General features: G+C 44.2%; 2 protein-coding genes across 2 annotated transcripts in view; both read left to right on the top strand.

Moving 5' to 3' along the window:
- The window catches only part of LOC139215087 (gasdermin-E-like), a 103037-nt gene that overhangs the window by 59836 nt on the left and 26988 nt on the right, over positions 1–16213 (top strand). The window lies entirely within an intron of this gene.
- On the top strand, positions 3740–15630 carry jazf1a (JAZF zinc finger 1a). The gene is made up of 5 exons (XM_070847002.1): positions 3740–3990; positions 10806–10878; positions 12138–12334; positions 13627–13796; positions 15326–15630. Exons 1-5 carry the CDS (start codon positions 3876–3878, stop codon positions 15500–15502), a joined length of 732 nt encoding a protein of 243 aa, XP_070703103.1. The 5' UTR covers positions 3740–3875; the 3' UTR covers positions 15503–15630.

Below are 16213 nucleotides of genomic sequence, written 5' to 3'. Positions count from 1 at the left end.
GACGACACCCCACCATCCCCTGAGGGGTGAGTGGAAAAGGGAATTATACATAAAACTACTTGTATGTAGGCCTGCATAATAGCTTTAAGTTTTTAACTTAACTTTGTTCAGCTTTGTTGCCCTTGTTTTTAGCTGTATGTCTATTTCTGTCTTCCTTTCTCAAGAGACACCTGAGAATGAAAAAAAGCATTTATAATCAGACAACCATGCAACCAGCATACAAGAAATAACATATCTTCAGTGAGACGACCAACAATCAAGCGACAAACAGATGTAATAGACATAATCAATAGACATATTGACCTAAATATTCTATTATAATACTCATTAAATACATCAGAGATTATAAAGCAGTTCAGTCCATTGAAAAGGTGCATATAGGTTAGTGCAACCATGTGGAATATCTTCAGTAAGATCCACTTATGTTGGATCACCCTGTATTTAAACTGTGGGCCGCTACTGAAAAAGTGTTACACATTGTGATCATAGACTGGATGTATTGTTACCATCGATACGTCCACAGTCACTACACACTAGTAGCCATTGTGTATTTACTATGATGTCATAAGTCCTGATCAGGGCAAAGAGTTGCACTGCATCCTGACTAAAGTATGTGAGGAGGACACATGATTTATAAAGGAAATGTCTCACAGTTTACGAAGCTGTTGTTGATTGAGTTTTGCATTTAAAAGATTCCATTCAATCCAGGGTGAATTATATTCAGGCATTTGTGTCTTTTCTAATGGTTTTCATTCAAGTTACACTGAATTCAGTTATTGATTTGATAAGCTAAATAAATGTCCACTGTTAAGTAATTTGATAGATCTATTTATTTGTTGCCATACAAGCTAACAGGTAGTCATTCATATCCCCACTAACTAAGCCATGGAGTGATATCTCTGCCATGTTTGGTCAAGCTTTCCGGTGCTCCAGCCAGGCTGGAGCTCAGCAGAGGGATATGGTTTTGTTGTGGTTGAAGAGCAAAATGGGACCAAACCCTACTGACTCATCATCCACCAATCGCCTAAAGTATGCAAATTCTGGTATCTGTGGCAACAAGACGAAACAGGAAGTTGTGATGATGTCACTCTGTGTTTTGAGCCCTTCCCCCGCGTGGATGTGAATCACTGACTTTTGTTTTCAGCGAAGATAAGGGATGTTTTACAGCACGTGTGTGTGTGTGCGTTCGTGAAGAGTGTGCAGTCACACTAAAAAGTGTATGACGGCAGCCAGGAAGTCTCTGGCTGGAGCCCTGGAGCAGACAATGCCACCAAGATTACAAGCACCTCCATAACTCTGCGGCTGTACCAGCCATTAGCATCTGGCATCTTCACCTCAGCGCGGCTTTTAACAGCCAGACTGGGAGCTTTAGAGAGCTGCCTGCTCAGAGCCTGATGTCACCCTGTCTGTAAAAATATGGCGTTTCAGGTCAAAGGTCAAACAAACTTAGTGACCTCAATCCCCATGAAGCATTATCCGCATCACACATCTGGATCAGTCACCAGACTGTTGGTTTCTGACTATTTCTATCATTAGCAATGTGCTACATAAAAAGCAACTGGAAACAGATACTTCAAACAGTGTCCAAGTATACAAGTTACAGTCATCTGATTATGTAATGCAACGGCTGTAGTTAAATTTACATCCAACCCTCACATGCAGATCCAATCAAGAGCAGACCACTGGTGTGTATGTGTGCGTCTGTTACAGTGGAGTTGTGTGCTAGTCATCACAGTTTTGACTATTTGTCATCAGCAAAAAGGAGCTGATAATCAGGAAGTCTACGCTAGTTTTAAGTCCATCCCAAGCTGTTACACTGCGCGCCACCCACCAACCTCAGATCAGATGATGTCATGGACCATAAACTCTCCCCGTGTATCTCCCTTTTTCTCTTGCATTTCACAACACATGCTACCACTTCTCATTTGCGTAATGGTGTTGGGAACTGCGTCACTGTCACAGCTCTGATACACCATGTGTGTGTAATGAGTGTGTTTATGTTGAGTGTGTGTCTACAGGTTTGTGTGTAAGAGAGAACATCTGTGTTGGGCTGATGAGGTCACTGAATATCTACACTGTACGTGTGTGAGAGAGCGTGCATGGACGCTGGTGATGTCATGTTGTTTGTACGAGTGTGTGTGTTTGTGACGGTAGCAGCGATGAATCTGAGTAACTATTTTAAGTTTTTGTGTGCATTTGTGTGAGTGTGTGTGTTTCATATGGATGGGTAGCTAGAGGGTGGTGAGAAAAAGAGGGAGTGTGGTCTCAGGTCTTGAGGTTGTTTGCTGAAGCCAGTGGCCAGTGGTTTATGACAGGCCATTTTAACGCTCGATTAACAGGTCCAACACAGGCCAGCCGGCCCTGGTTAGCCAGCCCCAGTGATTTAAGGACATTCTCCTCTCTCTGGGAGCCACACACACATCACGTTACAAAGCTCTCTCCTCACCACTGAGCCATTACAGGGTAACATTAATCTGTTAGCTTTATGGATGTGATAGATGCTGTTGTCAATGGGTTATGCAACTGCTATAACTTAAATATCAACACGCGTGCACACACACACACACACATACACACACACTCCAATGATGGAAATAAACAATGATGATTTAAAATACTACAAACAATAATTGATTTTCAGATTTACAAAATTCCATGTAGGTCTGTTTTGAGGCTGTTACATGAGCACTGACATGTTTTGTAAACAGCCCCTTACATGGTAATAATTGAGTCACTTCCATTAAAACAAAAAAGAAAAAAAAAAGAAAGTATTTATATTGCACATCTCATGCACATGAGAAGTTCAAAGTGATTATAATAGTCATGAAAGACATCTGTACAGAAGTGTACAGAAGAGTACATTTATGCTAAATACACTGAATGAATGTTTGGAAAAGCTGTAATCCAGCAACTATTCACCATGATGAATATAAAGAGAAGAATGTAGATTGTCAGCATGTGTCCAGCTCACAGCCACTTGTTATTCTGGGACCAGGACGCTGCCACTCCTGAGCTGAGGTGACTCTGGTCACCAGGACCTCGGTTCCTCCTCCTGATCTCTGTCCACACAGTATCTGGATGACTGCTCAGGCCTGCTCATGTGAAAACTGTAAGATCCTATCGGGACTCTTATTTAGTGCTTTATTATAGGGTGGTTAAGCGTCACCTTTCAGACAAACGTAGAGCATATTACCTGCCACAGGTGGTATGGTTAAATAAAATGCAACGTACTTATCCATTGCATTTGGGCATTTACAATGAATGTTGCACTCTAATAGGCAATATGTCAATATGTGCTTAAAAAGTAGACAAATTAAACATTACACATTTCTGAATTCATTGGTATCTATTTCTTACATATGCATAACTGGGACATTTACAATTAATTTAGATGTGAGATATAGCCAAAACATCTAAAACATAAATACATGTTCATAAACTTTCTTTGCTCTGTAAAATCAAGGAGGCAATATGTGAAAAATCAGATTATGATCACGTGCACAGACCGTCTGTTATATAGCATGCAAATGTGCTCAGATAACTCTGACTTATTGGTGTTTGATGCCGTCAATAATAATATTAATGTCACAGTCAGATCCCAACAGGTGGGCAGGTCGTGACGTATACTGCCACCAGACGGGCCCTACCCCCATCCCCATCCCCATCCCCACCCCCACTCCCACCGTCCCGCCCGCCCGCCTGCCTCCCAGCTGCGTCCGCCGCTGTCCTGTCTGGCCGCCCGGTGTCTGCTCCGCCGCTCGGCGCTCTGCGGCGCTCCCACCCCGAACCCGAAGACTCTTCCTCCTCGCTCACCTCCCCGGCTCCCGGCTCCCCTCCTCTCCCCTTCGCCCGGTGGATGCACCAGCGCCGCAAACATGACGGGCATCGCCGCCGCTTCTTTCTTCTCCAATTCCTGCAGGTTCGGCGGCTGCGGTCTCCAGTTCGAGTCTCTCGCCGAGCTCATCGTCCACATCGAGGACAATCACATCGGTGAGTCGGGCCGGAGGGGCGGACGGAGCGAGGCTGCTAGCTGCTGCTAGCTAGCGTCCTAAGCTAGTTAGCTGAACGCGTACACAGGCTCGGCTTTGCACTCCGCTATTCCCGCTGCTCGCTCTCCGTCGAGGCTGAGTTTCTCACCAACACGGGACTTAAATTCTTTTAATTCCTCTCACCGCTTCTCTGTGAAATACGTGGCCGGCTTGTTTTGCTTTGCGTTAGCCATGGTAGTTACCTTTTGCAGCGGTGAGGGCCCCGTAGGTCTCATAGGTGTAAGTAGCATTCCGGGCAGGCAGCGGTTTCAGGGCTAACACAGCAGAGGGGGTCCGTGTGTTTACCTTTCCAGGCCTGATGCGGAGCAGCCGGAGCTCCTCTCACACCGTTTGTGTATTGTCACCTCAGGTGTCTCAACGCATCTCCTCCTGCAGTGCTGTCCGGTGATGTTGGTGTCATTTAATTACCATTCACGCCGCTATCAGTTGAGCCGAGCTGAGGCAGACATGCAGTGAAATGAATGCATTTTCTTCCACATGCAAAAGCTTCAACTTGTTGCACCGTTTATTAGATTTTCATCTGACAGTAAAGCCTCTGTCTCCTGGGCTCCCATCAGTCTGCCCACCGTCTGGTATTTGACAGACTAATGGTATATCATAAGACTGATGCAGGTTATTTAACTTATTGCTCAGCAATAGAGACATAAATAGTGTTTTATTTAAAAAGAAATGCTGTCTGTATTGTTGGTATTCTCATGCATGTGACAAATATGCCTCTCAAGAAAAATAGAATACAGATTATGTTTTAATTATACTCCTCACTAACTGTACCTGCAGAAAAGCTTCTCATAGGTGCAGGCACAGTCAGTCAAGTCATTAGCATTACCCAGTTTTTTGATGAGGGAGTGTTCATTTGCCCTGATATAACAAGAAATTAATATTCATATGTAGTCTAATTAGTACACTGCAGTGTAATATATTAAATATTTAACACTTTTTGAAACACTTGCTTCTGCCTAAACACAGAATAACACTCTGGTATCTTAACCCATAATCCAAATTACACCGTAGAAGCGTCTACTCACACTTTGTTATAATTTGTATCAAAGTTGACGTGCGCTCATCATTATTTGTGGCGTGTATCTGTCCTCAGGAGGCTGTTTGAAGAGGGTGAGGCGGTGGGGGTGACCGCGGGGGGCAAATGGATGCTTCATTGAGCCAGTCTCCATGGCAACTGGCTGTCTCTAAAGGGGTAGGGGGCAGTATATTGGCTGAGTTATTGCACACCTGCTGTCTCACTAACAAAGAGCGCTCCCGAGCTGCCAGCTGTGGCGAGAGCACCCGATGTGACATCACACGTGAGTCAGGACTGATGTGCTGGTGTTTTAAAAAGCAAAAAAGTGAGGGAGGGGGGTTAAGTTTTGTGTGACTGTATGTGTGGGCGGGTGGTGTTGTGGACCACTCTTCATCCCACCATATGCTCCATGGAAATTAACCAAATCAACACTGTGAATGGCCATTTGGGTTTTACCTCAGAGGCTGTGTAGACCACAACGTTTCCCCAAACCAACCAATAAGCAAATTAATGGATTTAAAGTGACAGAAATCCAAGAATTGCTTTAGTCTTTCCCAGCCACGCAGCCAAAACCCCACAGACACTCATATATGCCCCATCTGGCTCTTAGCTTGACCTTTGACCTGAACCGTCAGCTGAGCAGAATGGCGGTTTACCAGTCAGATCAGTGGGATTAATGAGTTGCCCCCCCACCCCACCCCGCTCGCTTCTGCTGCTCATCAGCGAAGTCAAGATCACACATAGTCTAATCAATACTGCCCTCAGATCAGTTACCACATGGATAAGTGTGACAGATGGAGGAGATTAAGGTGAGAGTGTGGGAGTGTGTGTGTGTGTGTGTGTGTGTGTGTGTGTGTTTTTGAGTTTTGAAATGCAGGGTGAGTGCTATCAACAATCAATCAAAAGATCAAAAGCTATTATGATCCTCCAAACTCTTCCACGTGGGGCGTCAGCCGTGTGAGGCTTTGTAGATAATAGATTGCACTGATTGTGGTCTACTCTATCCTGCACTGAGCAAACAGACTATGAAGAAGCAGGCCAGAACAATGAGGCGGATAATCCAGATGTGACAACAGGCTTGTGCTATCAGACACAAAAGGAGGTAAAAGCGAGTCAGTGGGTCTCAGGTCAGGGTGCACAAATCAATGCAGGCCTGTGTGAGGAACATTAGGTCGTTGCTGTAGACTGTGCTGCCCTCTTGTGGTAGGACACCCCATGTGCTGCATAGGCAAACAAAACTTTTTTTTTTGATTTACCTCTTTGGTTTGCATCTCAATTATTTCATCTAGTATGTACTTTGGACCTCTGCCGCCTCTGACAAAGCGCACAATAGCTGGCTGTTAGCAGACCAGATGAGTGAGAAAATGGGATAATATGTGGGACTTGAAAGCTGACCTCATCCTGGAAGAAAGGATAGCAGCCTTCCAATCACAAACGTGCACACTGTTTAGATTACAGCTGAATACCAGAGGATGTGGGTCAGGTGTGCTGTGTTTAGCGTGGTGTTTGGTTGTTGTCGAAGGCTTTGTGAGGTGACTCTATGTAAGGGCTGAGGAATGTAATGAAGTCAGGCTCGCCTGGCTGCATGCACGGCAGCGTTGTACCGTGTTCTCACCTGCACAAGCACATACCTGCCTCTTACCTCACCACAGAGGAGCTGGGACGGGAAGAGGGGGGGGGTAGAGATTAAAACTGGGGAAGAAAGAGAAAAACTCAAGAAATGAAAAATATGGGGGCGAGAACAGGGAAATCCCAAACATCCCAGCTTTGTTTGGACAGAACTGAATTTTTTTTTGTGGCTTGGTTTGGTCTTTACAGCTGGAGTCAAAGGCTGAGGTGTGGCTTGACGTGAGGAGTCAGCATTGTGCTGTAATAGAGTAGGCTCTGCTGAAGCATGCTGATAATTAACCTACAGTAACTTTTAAAGATGGCATCATTCAGCCCAGAGGCCGAGTTTGGCTGCCTGCCTTGGCTCAAAGAAAAGACAAAAGCAAACACAGTGTGGTGGATCAGTTTTTACCTGTCTGTAATTAACAGGTAGGAAAACCCCTTCCCTTGATTTTTCAGTGTTTTTGGAATAAAGATATAATTGCATAGCTGTGGAGGTATTTAGTGGATTACCAGAATTTGCCTTTGCATTAGATTCTTTGATGTTGCCAGTCAGACTGAGTCGTTATTGAACATTATGTCTTCTGATGTTCAGGAGACCTCATTTAGTGGTGATATGATATTTAAAGCTGAAATAATTAGTCAGCCGATGAGTTGAACAACTCTCATAATTGTTTAAATAGTTTTTCAAGGATAAATCCAAAAGTTCTTCTGTTTCCAGCTTCCTAGTTGCAAAGAGTTTCTGCTTTTCTTTGTCTTAAATGATAGTAAAATGCATATCTCTGAGTTTTGGATGATGGGTCAGACATAAAAGGCACTTTTTGTCATCTTTTGGAAACTGTGATCAGCATTTTCTGCTATTTTTTAGATTTTCCGTACACGAAAAGTTGATTCGATTCATCAAGACATTTACTAGTCAGTCCTGAGAATAAATGATAGCTATCATTTATATTCTTTTGCAATTTTTTCTGTCCAAATTGCATCCAAGACACTTGTAAGTTTTTCCCATCCACATAAGCAGAGTTTGGTCTCATGTAATGCAGTGGATATATAATGTATTATTTATCTAAATCTTTCATACGTTTGCCATATTGTGATATGAACCAACATCAGAAAAAGCCCCTATTAACATCATAACAATGATTTAAACCATGAATCCCAGCCTTAGTTGCCAGATTGTTTCCCATCCCACTTCCAGAGGTGTGACACGGGAAGCGGCATGCGTTCGTGCATGTGAGAGAGTGTGTTCACCAAACTTCCTAAATGACCTGTCAGGGTGTAGCGGAGCAATTACTGGACTGGCATCCCAAACTGGAAACTGCAGGCCCTCTCTTTTCACGCTACACATACATCCACATCCACACAGTCACACAGATTGCCTTTCGGAAGTCACAGGGCCCGAGCGCCCCACCAAGCACTGAGAGGTGTAATTACAGAGAAGTTTGCCTTTTACCCCACCCATATCCCCCCCTGCTCCCTCTCCTCCTCTCCTCTACCTCCATCCGGCTGCCTGCTGCTCTAGAAACACGTTAAAATGCTCTCTGCGGCTTAATTAGCAGTCTGCAAAACAAGCCATGCATTCTTGGCCTGGTTTCAACACATACACATGTAATGACACAGGCAGACCTGTACACATGTGCACATGCATGTGGACCCGTCGGCTCAGCGTGCGTTCAGCAGGGGGCAGCAGAGCACTGCCGCTGAGAGATGGATGCCTGTGTTGAAATGAGTGGAGCAGCTGTTGATTGGTTGCTGTTTTTAATGACAGGAATGCTAATTAGAGAGATATTTATAGACCCCGGAGAGTCTGAAATGTGTCAGACATGCAGCACACATGCACAGACACACTCACACATGCAGATGGAAAACACAGAAACAAGCTGCCGGCAAAGCAGCTAAAACTTCTGAGTTTAATCTTGAATTTCATATTAACGCATTTTACAGGGTATGTAAGTGTGTCTAAATGTGTGTGTGTGCAGGTCCCCCCCCCCCCCCCGCTCCAGCAGCAGGATCAGCCGTGTGTTGGCTTCCTGTCCTGCTAGGTGAGCGGAAGTCGTAAAGCCGGTGAACATTTACTGCAGCTCGCTCTCTCTCTGCACCTGGCTTACTCCATTTCCACCAACACCCCCCCACCCCCCTACACACACATGCACACACTTACCTCATCTTAAAGCAAAACCCCTGAGCTCCTTGTACATCCCAAGTTATTGACTCTGGCATTTTTTTCTTCCCAGTCTTAAAGAACTGGTTGTCAAACATTTGCCTAAATGGCATTCAGCTGACTGCCACTGTTACAGTGTTCATGACTCCTGAGTACGTTATCCTACCACACACAAGCTTGTACAAGAAGCGACAGCTTGGTAATATAATGTTTAAAAAGATGAGCCAATTAGACTCTCTATGGAACATTTATCGACCACAGTTTTGATAACCGATTGTTGAAGTGACTTATCCAGGAAAAATGCCAAACATTCACTGGTTCTAGCATTGTAAATGTGAGGATTTACTGTTGAGGATTGTAAATATCTTTCATTTGCTGGTTCCAGCATCCAGGTTTTTAAGTTGTACCTTGTCATATATGATAGTAAATTGAATATCGTTGGGTTTTGAAGTGTAGGTCGGATGATACAAGCAATGTGAGGATTTCACCCTTCACCTCCTGGTCACTAGAGTCGGACGCATTTCAGCTTATTTTACAGTTTCAGACGAGATCTAAGGAATGCTAATAAGGAACGCTCCTTTCTGTTTGGTGGCGTCACACACATTTATATAATCTAATCTTGTCTTTTAACATCCTCAGGGTGTGGCAGTTGTCATCCCTATAATATCAAAATTGGACACGCTGCAAAAAGATTCAAAGTCAGTGATTTTAAAGACCTCAGACCCATTGTCATATGTCGTGACTCAGCCTTGTCAGTGATGTAGGTCGAGGAGTGTGTGTGTGTGTGGGTGTGCGTGTGTGCTCATGCATGTGAAAGCTCTGGTCTCTACATCAGAGCAGCAGGTAGGATTATTAAGGCGCAGCTATAAAAGACTGTCAAAGACCACCTCTGTGGACCACCTCCGATCTGTGTTTGTGTGTGCTTTTATGGATGCATGCCACTGCTATCTTTTTTCCTCGCCTGGCCTTTTCAGTGTGTTTACATTCACTCACACGTATAGGACTCTGGTCTACACAGCAGCAGCAGTAATGTGCTTTTTTTTCTAGGTTGTTTTCTTGTTTGCTGGTCTCCTCGGTGTTTTCCTGCACTGTGGGAAGCCTGCATTCTTTTTTAATTATGAGGTGTGAAAGCCTGAAAACCAAAGGACTAAGAAAGCCAACACGCAAACTCACACACACACTTGGGATTAGTTGGAGCGTCCAGGAGTGTGTTGTTCATTGTTGCGGAGATGATCCAGTTCTTGGACCTAAATTGCAATACATCTGCTAGCCATTATGTATAAAGCTACAATAACGCCTGCATGAACAAACACTCACACAGACACAGCCAAGCACGCCACGGCTTAAACCTGTAGCGTGTATCTGTCTGAATGTTCCCCCGTTGAACACTTGATGGCACTGGTACTTCACAGATGCACCCACCCGCAGTGTTTTCATGCACACTTGCCCCTGTTTTCCAGGGGGTGGAAGGTGGGGCTTTGAAGTTAACACTGCTTCCCTCAGGCAGTGGAAGTTGCCTACTGTAGTGTGACTGACTTAGCAAGTCAACTGGAAAAAGCGTGTGTGTGTGTGTTTGTGTGTGTGTGTTTCAAGTGCTACACTGTGTACATTCATCACAGCCTCCAAGCTGCTCTGTCACTCTCTGACAAAATTTCTTCTTTGCCACATTCAGACTCTGGCGATGATTAAGCAGCCTTGGGTCACTTTGGGAAAGGCATTGGTAGTAAATTACACAGGGCTTTGGCGCTGGCATAAAAATGCGTGGCTTATTGAAGTATGCCAAATGTATTTGCAAGCTCTCACACATCATGGAGTAACACAGAGAGCGCAGTGTGAGAAACATCCACTAATCTATCAACCAGTCTGGCAAGAAGTACAGATGTATGAGTCAGCTGCTTACTAAGAGTATTCACACAACTCTTCCCTCCACATAGAGCAGTGATTAACCTGAATGTCTGTCTCTCTCTCTCAGACACAGATCCGCGGGTCCTGGAGAAGCAGGAGCAACAGCAGCCCACTTATTTGGCCCTAAGCTACATCAACAGGTCTGCGCACACGCACACACGCACACAACTAAAGGTGTCCATCTATAGAGGGCAGCATTGCTCCACCAGTGAAAGTCTGCGCTGAGTGTGTGAGTGTGTATAGATGTGGCTTGCAGGGAGCAGCTCAAATGACTGATGTCTTCCCATAGACACGGCAGTGACTCATCCACAGACCAGCACAGAAAACCACACAAGACAATCATTCCCGACTCCCCGCGCTACAAGCCGGCGTAGCCAAACCATTTCAGGGACTTTGGCGTGTGTGTGTTTTTGTGTGGTGAACCGATGTGTCACGTCCCACTTAATTTCTCATTAAATCACCCGAAGATGCAGCGTTGAAAAAAGATAACGGAAAAACAGAGAGAGAAAGAGGTTTGTTTTCTGTGGTAATTGTTGAAGTGGCGAGGTTGTAAATGTCATCCGTATTCACTGTACTGTGTTGTGATGACTATATATTTAAAGGGACAGTTTATTCAGTAGCTCAATTATGTCTTGTCAAATCCCTTGTGTACAGAGCAGCCATAATTAGAAGAGATAAAACCTTAACAGCTCCTATCATAGCAACAAATAACACTGAAAGTTGAGTTAGAAAGCCCAAACAAAAGAAGAGTATAAAATACAACCCAAATAGAGGCTATTAAAATATAACTCCAGTTAATCACAACTGCACTGGGGTCATATTTGTGCAGTTTTGACCATCATTCCTTTCAGTAATAACCCCATTGTACTCACCAAGGTAATTGCTGAGATGTAGGAAAGAAGCAACATTGCTAAAAAAGAAGTTAGACGGAGCAGGAAACGCCAGCAGTCAGCCAATCAGACCGGGGTTAAACAAACTTGAACTTTGGGAGGCAAAGCGAAGGCGATCACTAGGATTATTACCCAAACTGTCTGCTGTAAATATCCGTCACAGCTTAAGGACTGACTTCCTGCTTCAGTTTGCTCCTGTCGCACTTGCTGGAGTTGTATGTGCATAGTTTTCCTGTGCAGCATGCCTGTGTGTTTCACCCTGGTCAGGGTAGTTTTATCATAACTGACAGACAATGAAGGCCAATGGAATTAGGATCCAAGTTGTAATAAACCAGAATTATCCTTTAAGTTGTAAATGATAATAAAAGGGAAAGTTTGGCACTTCTCTGGGTCTACTAGCATTGACTCATTTCTACGATGCTTAAGTTGACACTAACATGTTTGCCACACGGGAGGTTTGTTTGTAATTTAATTAAAGTGATGATGCCCCTTTGCCCCCATGGCATCAGGTTCATGACGGATGCAGCGCGCCGGGAGCAGGAGACCATGAAGAAGAAAGCCACGCCCAAACTGTCCCTGTCCATTACTGGCGGAGTGTCCAGGAACAGCACGGCCACGCCTCCTCGCCACACCAGCGGTAACCTGACGCCCCCCGTCACGCCCCCAATCACCCCCTCCTCCTCCTTCCGCAGCAGCACACCTACAGGTACGGCAGGTGTGTGTGTTGAAATGTGTGTGTGTGTGACGAAGACAGACGGATTGCTCGTACTTGTCGAGTGAATGGAGGTGTTGAAACCGACTAATGCAAATGAAGCCTACCGGCAGTAACAGAAAGAAGCTTGCGTTTGTGGTTGCCAACAAATGTAATTCAGATAGTGTGCTGCTGAGCAGTGAAGGTATTTGTAACGTAAATGGAATGCGGCATATTTCATACCGGAGCAGAAAAATTTCAAACATGACTTCAAAGTTTCTGTTGAGAGAGAATGAGCCAGCAAATTTTTTGTTCCGTCATGCAACCTGTAAATAGAAACAGCCTCATTCACTTTTAACCATAAAGAAATATTTTGTAGGATAACTGGACATTTTCATGCCAATATTTCCTCAAATTTTCGTGAGGACAATCTGTTTCCAGAGTGGAAAGAGGTTAAAGGCCCAACTACTGTCTACTGCTAAGTGTGTGTGTGCGTGTGTGTGTGTTGTTTGTGTGTTGGGCTTGGTGGCCCCTGCAGTGAGCAGACCAGTCAACACTCTGCTAATTACATAGCAGCTGTCACGCTGTGTGTTCACATGGGGCCGTGTGTTGCACAGCCCAGAAGCAGATGTCCAATTCCAGCCCAAATGGTTCCAAACGTAGTGTTAGGTCTGGGCTTATACACCAGCACAGCTACACACACACACACACACACACACACACACACACACACACCCTCTTTAGACATGTGCCAGGGTGCCATCCATTTCCTCATGCTGAGGTGCAGCATTTCCTGTGAGATGGTGGGGGGTCAGTGGGCCTTTATGTGTGTGTGTGTGTGTGTGTGTGTCTGAACATTTCAGTAATGTGGTATGTGGATGTGTGTGTTTGTGTGTGTGCATGCATGTGAGTGGAAAATGTTCTGCACTCAGCAAAGCACTTTTTCCAGGCTGAGCAATGGGGATCACTCCCACTTAATGATCTCTTTCTCAGTGCCAACCCCTGCGTTTTGACTCACAGACACACACACACACACACACACACACTCACACACACACACACACACACACACACACACACACACACTCACATGCAAACCACTGCTGTTTTGTCTGAGCAGTGCTTTCAGTGACATGTGGGCTGCTAATTCATCAAAACAGGACCAGAATATAGAGGAAAGCATTAATAGAAAGTCACATATCACTTCAGTCTGGCAAATTCCCGAGGCATGGTGTCCTTTCGGGTATGTTCCCATCCATATCTCATGTGGGATGACTAGTGTTGTATTTGTTCCATTGTGCCTCCAGGCAGCGAGTATGATGAGGAGGAGGTAGACTACGAGGAGTCGGACAGCGACGAATCGTGGACCACAGAAAGCGCCATCAGCTCTGAGTCTATCCTCAGCTCCATGTGCATGAACGGGGGAGAGGAGAAGCCGTTCGCCTGCCCCGTCCCCGGCTGTAAGAAGAGATACAAGGTAAGGCTGTAACAGGGGACTGGGAAGTCAGTCCCAGCTACGCAGCCATAGGACACGAGGTTTATTAGTTTCTGATGTCGACACTGAAGCTTTTGTCTCAGTATCACATGTCTGGGCGTAATGTTTGAAAAAAGCACATTATAAATCCACAATGTCGTGATAGGAAATGGATAAATATATCATGGTGTGTTTGCTTTGGTTGAATTCTATTACAGCTGGTAACAAAAACCTCATTCAGCATGCAGTCCCTGTGCTTTGACCAGCGGACAGTGTGGGAACATTACTTTCCTACGCCCCTCTTGGACCAAAACAGTGACGTGGGCTCAAGCCACATTTGCTGTTGATCTGAGTCCCCTTGTTATTCATCCGGACTTTTCCTGTCAGGGTTTGGCAAAGATCTGACATTGTTCGGCTTTGATATAACATGGTGAAGAGAGACTTCTGTAATAAGGTTACTTTAAAAGTTACTGTAGAATGATCATTCAGTAATGAGTCATTGAATGTGTGGATCCCGGGAGGCAAATGTAACGGCAAAAGGCTAAGGGGGATCCAATAAAACACACAGTGAAAAACAAACAATGCAATGATTATGAAGCTATAAGCAGACTATAATAGATATAATAGGTCAGTGATCTCTAGCCTGTAAACTATAAATTCTGCTACTTTCAAACTCTAATGAGTTTATTTAAAGGTCCCATATTCTGCTCATTCTATAAGTTCATACTTACATTTGGAGGTCCTACTAGAACACATCTATATGGTCTAATGTTCAAAAAGCACATTGTTTGTCTGTTAGCAGACGTGGCTGCTGGAGCTGTTCGCGTCCTCTCGTCTGAACACTGAAACAATCTGCTGCTTTGATGTCGTGTAGACATCTTCATGTAACTTAGAGCTGGCGTTAGTGAGGAAAACACAGCAAGGTGGATTCAGGAGGTTTTCAGTGGACCGAGACAGTCGTCCTGCTAAGGGGCTGGAGGAGGTCACGTGATCAACAGATCCCCTTTTGACATCATAAGTGGAGCCAAATCTGAATTATGTGTTTTCACAAACATTTACTGAAAGATGGAGCAAGACAAAAAGAGAGAGGACAGTCCTTCCTCATAGTTTAACGGTCTGTAGGCACACCGGGGACATATATTTATGTTGAAAAGACACTAAAAAGTGCAATTTGCATAATATGGGACCTTTAATGTGACTTGAATTTATTTATTCATAAGGAGCCCAAAAACACTGCAAAACTTCTGTCACACGGTCAGGGTTTCTAGTGTGACCATTGCAAATTAACAAGGGTGACTCTGTTAAGAAAATATGCAAACTGGGATTTTCCAAACTGAATTGCAGGTTCAGTTTGGGGATCCTAATCTGTGTTGAGGCTACAGCCAGCAGCCGGTTCTCTTATCTTAGCATAAAGACTCGACACAGGGCTAAACAGCTAGCCTGGTTCTAGCTAACAGAGATGAGCTTGTATCACATGGTCAACACTGCATGTCCTAACATGGGGTACTTGCAACCTTTCCTTTTCTCTTCAGAACGTAAACGGTATCAAGTACCATGCCAAGAATGGCCACCGCACGCAGATCCGTGTGAGGAAACCCTTCAAGTGTCGCTGCGGCAAGAGCTACAAGACCTCGCAGGGCCTGAGACACCACACCATCAACTTCCACCCACCTGTCTCCACCGAGATCCTGCGCAAGATTCAAGGCTAGAGCCCGAGGTCTCACCAATCAACTACCCCAAACATAGCCCTATCCTGATGTTCCTCACCCGACCCTTTTATACCCATCCCACACACTAAAGGATTAAGTGCATGCTTTAAGTTGTTTTCATTTTTATTTTTTTTCTCCATCTTTTTGTTTGTTTGTGTTTATATATATTTTTTTTCTATCCAAGTTATATCACTTGTATTTTTGAAAAAAAAAGTATCTTTGTAGTATTTTTAATGTTGTACATTTGCACATTCGTATACGCTATCATCACGTTACTTTTTTTCTATCGTTTGACTTACATAAGGTGCTAACTGTAAAAAACAACAGAAAGAAAAGACAAAAAAACAAACGACATGAAAGAAGAGAGGCTAAAGTAAAAGATGTGAAACAGGAAGTGCAACCAAGCCCTGCCCCTCTTCCCTGCTCGCAGATCTGAGTTCAGTCACTGTTATACTCCCTCTCTGGCAGACGCGGAGAGTTCGCTGAGCTTAGATCTGTGCGTTCACAGTAACTTCTGGGGGTTTAAGTGCGAGAGTTAAGTTATACTTAAATAGATATATGATATATAAACAATAGATATGTATGTGTATATAGAAATATATAAAGTATTCATGAGCATATTACATAAATAGTTACACTTTATTTTCAAGCTTTATTTTACATATTTTTGTCAGTGTTTTAGATTAGTTTTTTTTCTATGTATCATTAAGT

Source organism: Pempheris klunzingeri, chromosome 16 (assembly GCF_042242105.1).
Source record: "Pempheris klunzingeri isolate RE-2024b chromosome 16, fPemKlu1.hap1, whole genome shotgun sequence".
NCBI classification, from domain to species: domain Eukaryota; kingdom Metazoa; phylum Chordata; class Actinopteri; order Acropomatiformes; family Pempheridae; genus Pempheris; species Pempheris klunzingeri.
This window is presented reverse-complemented; position numbering and strand designations above follow the sequence as displayed.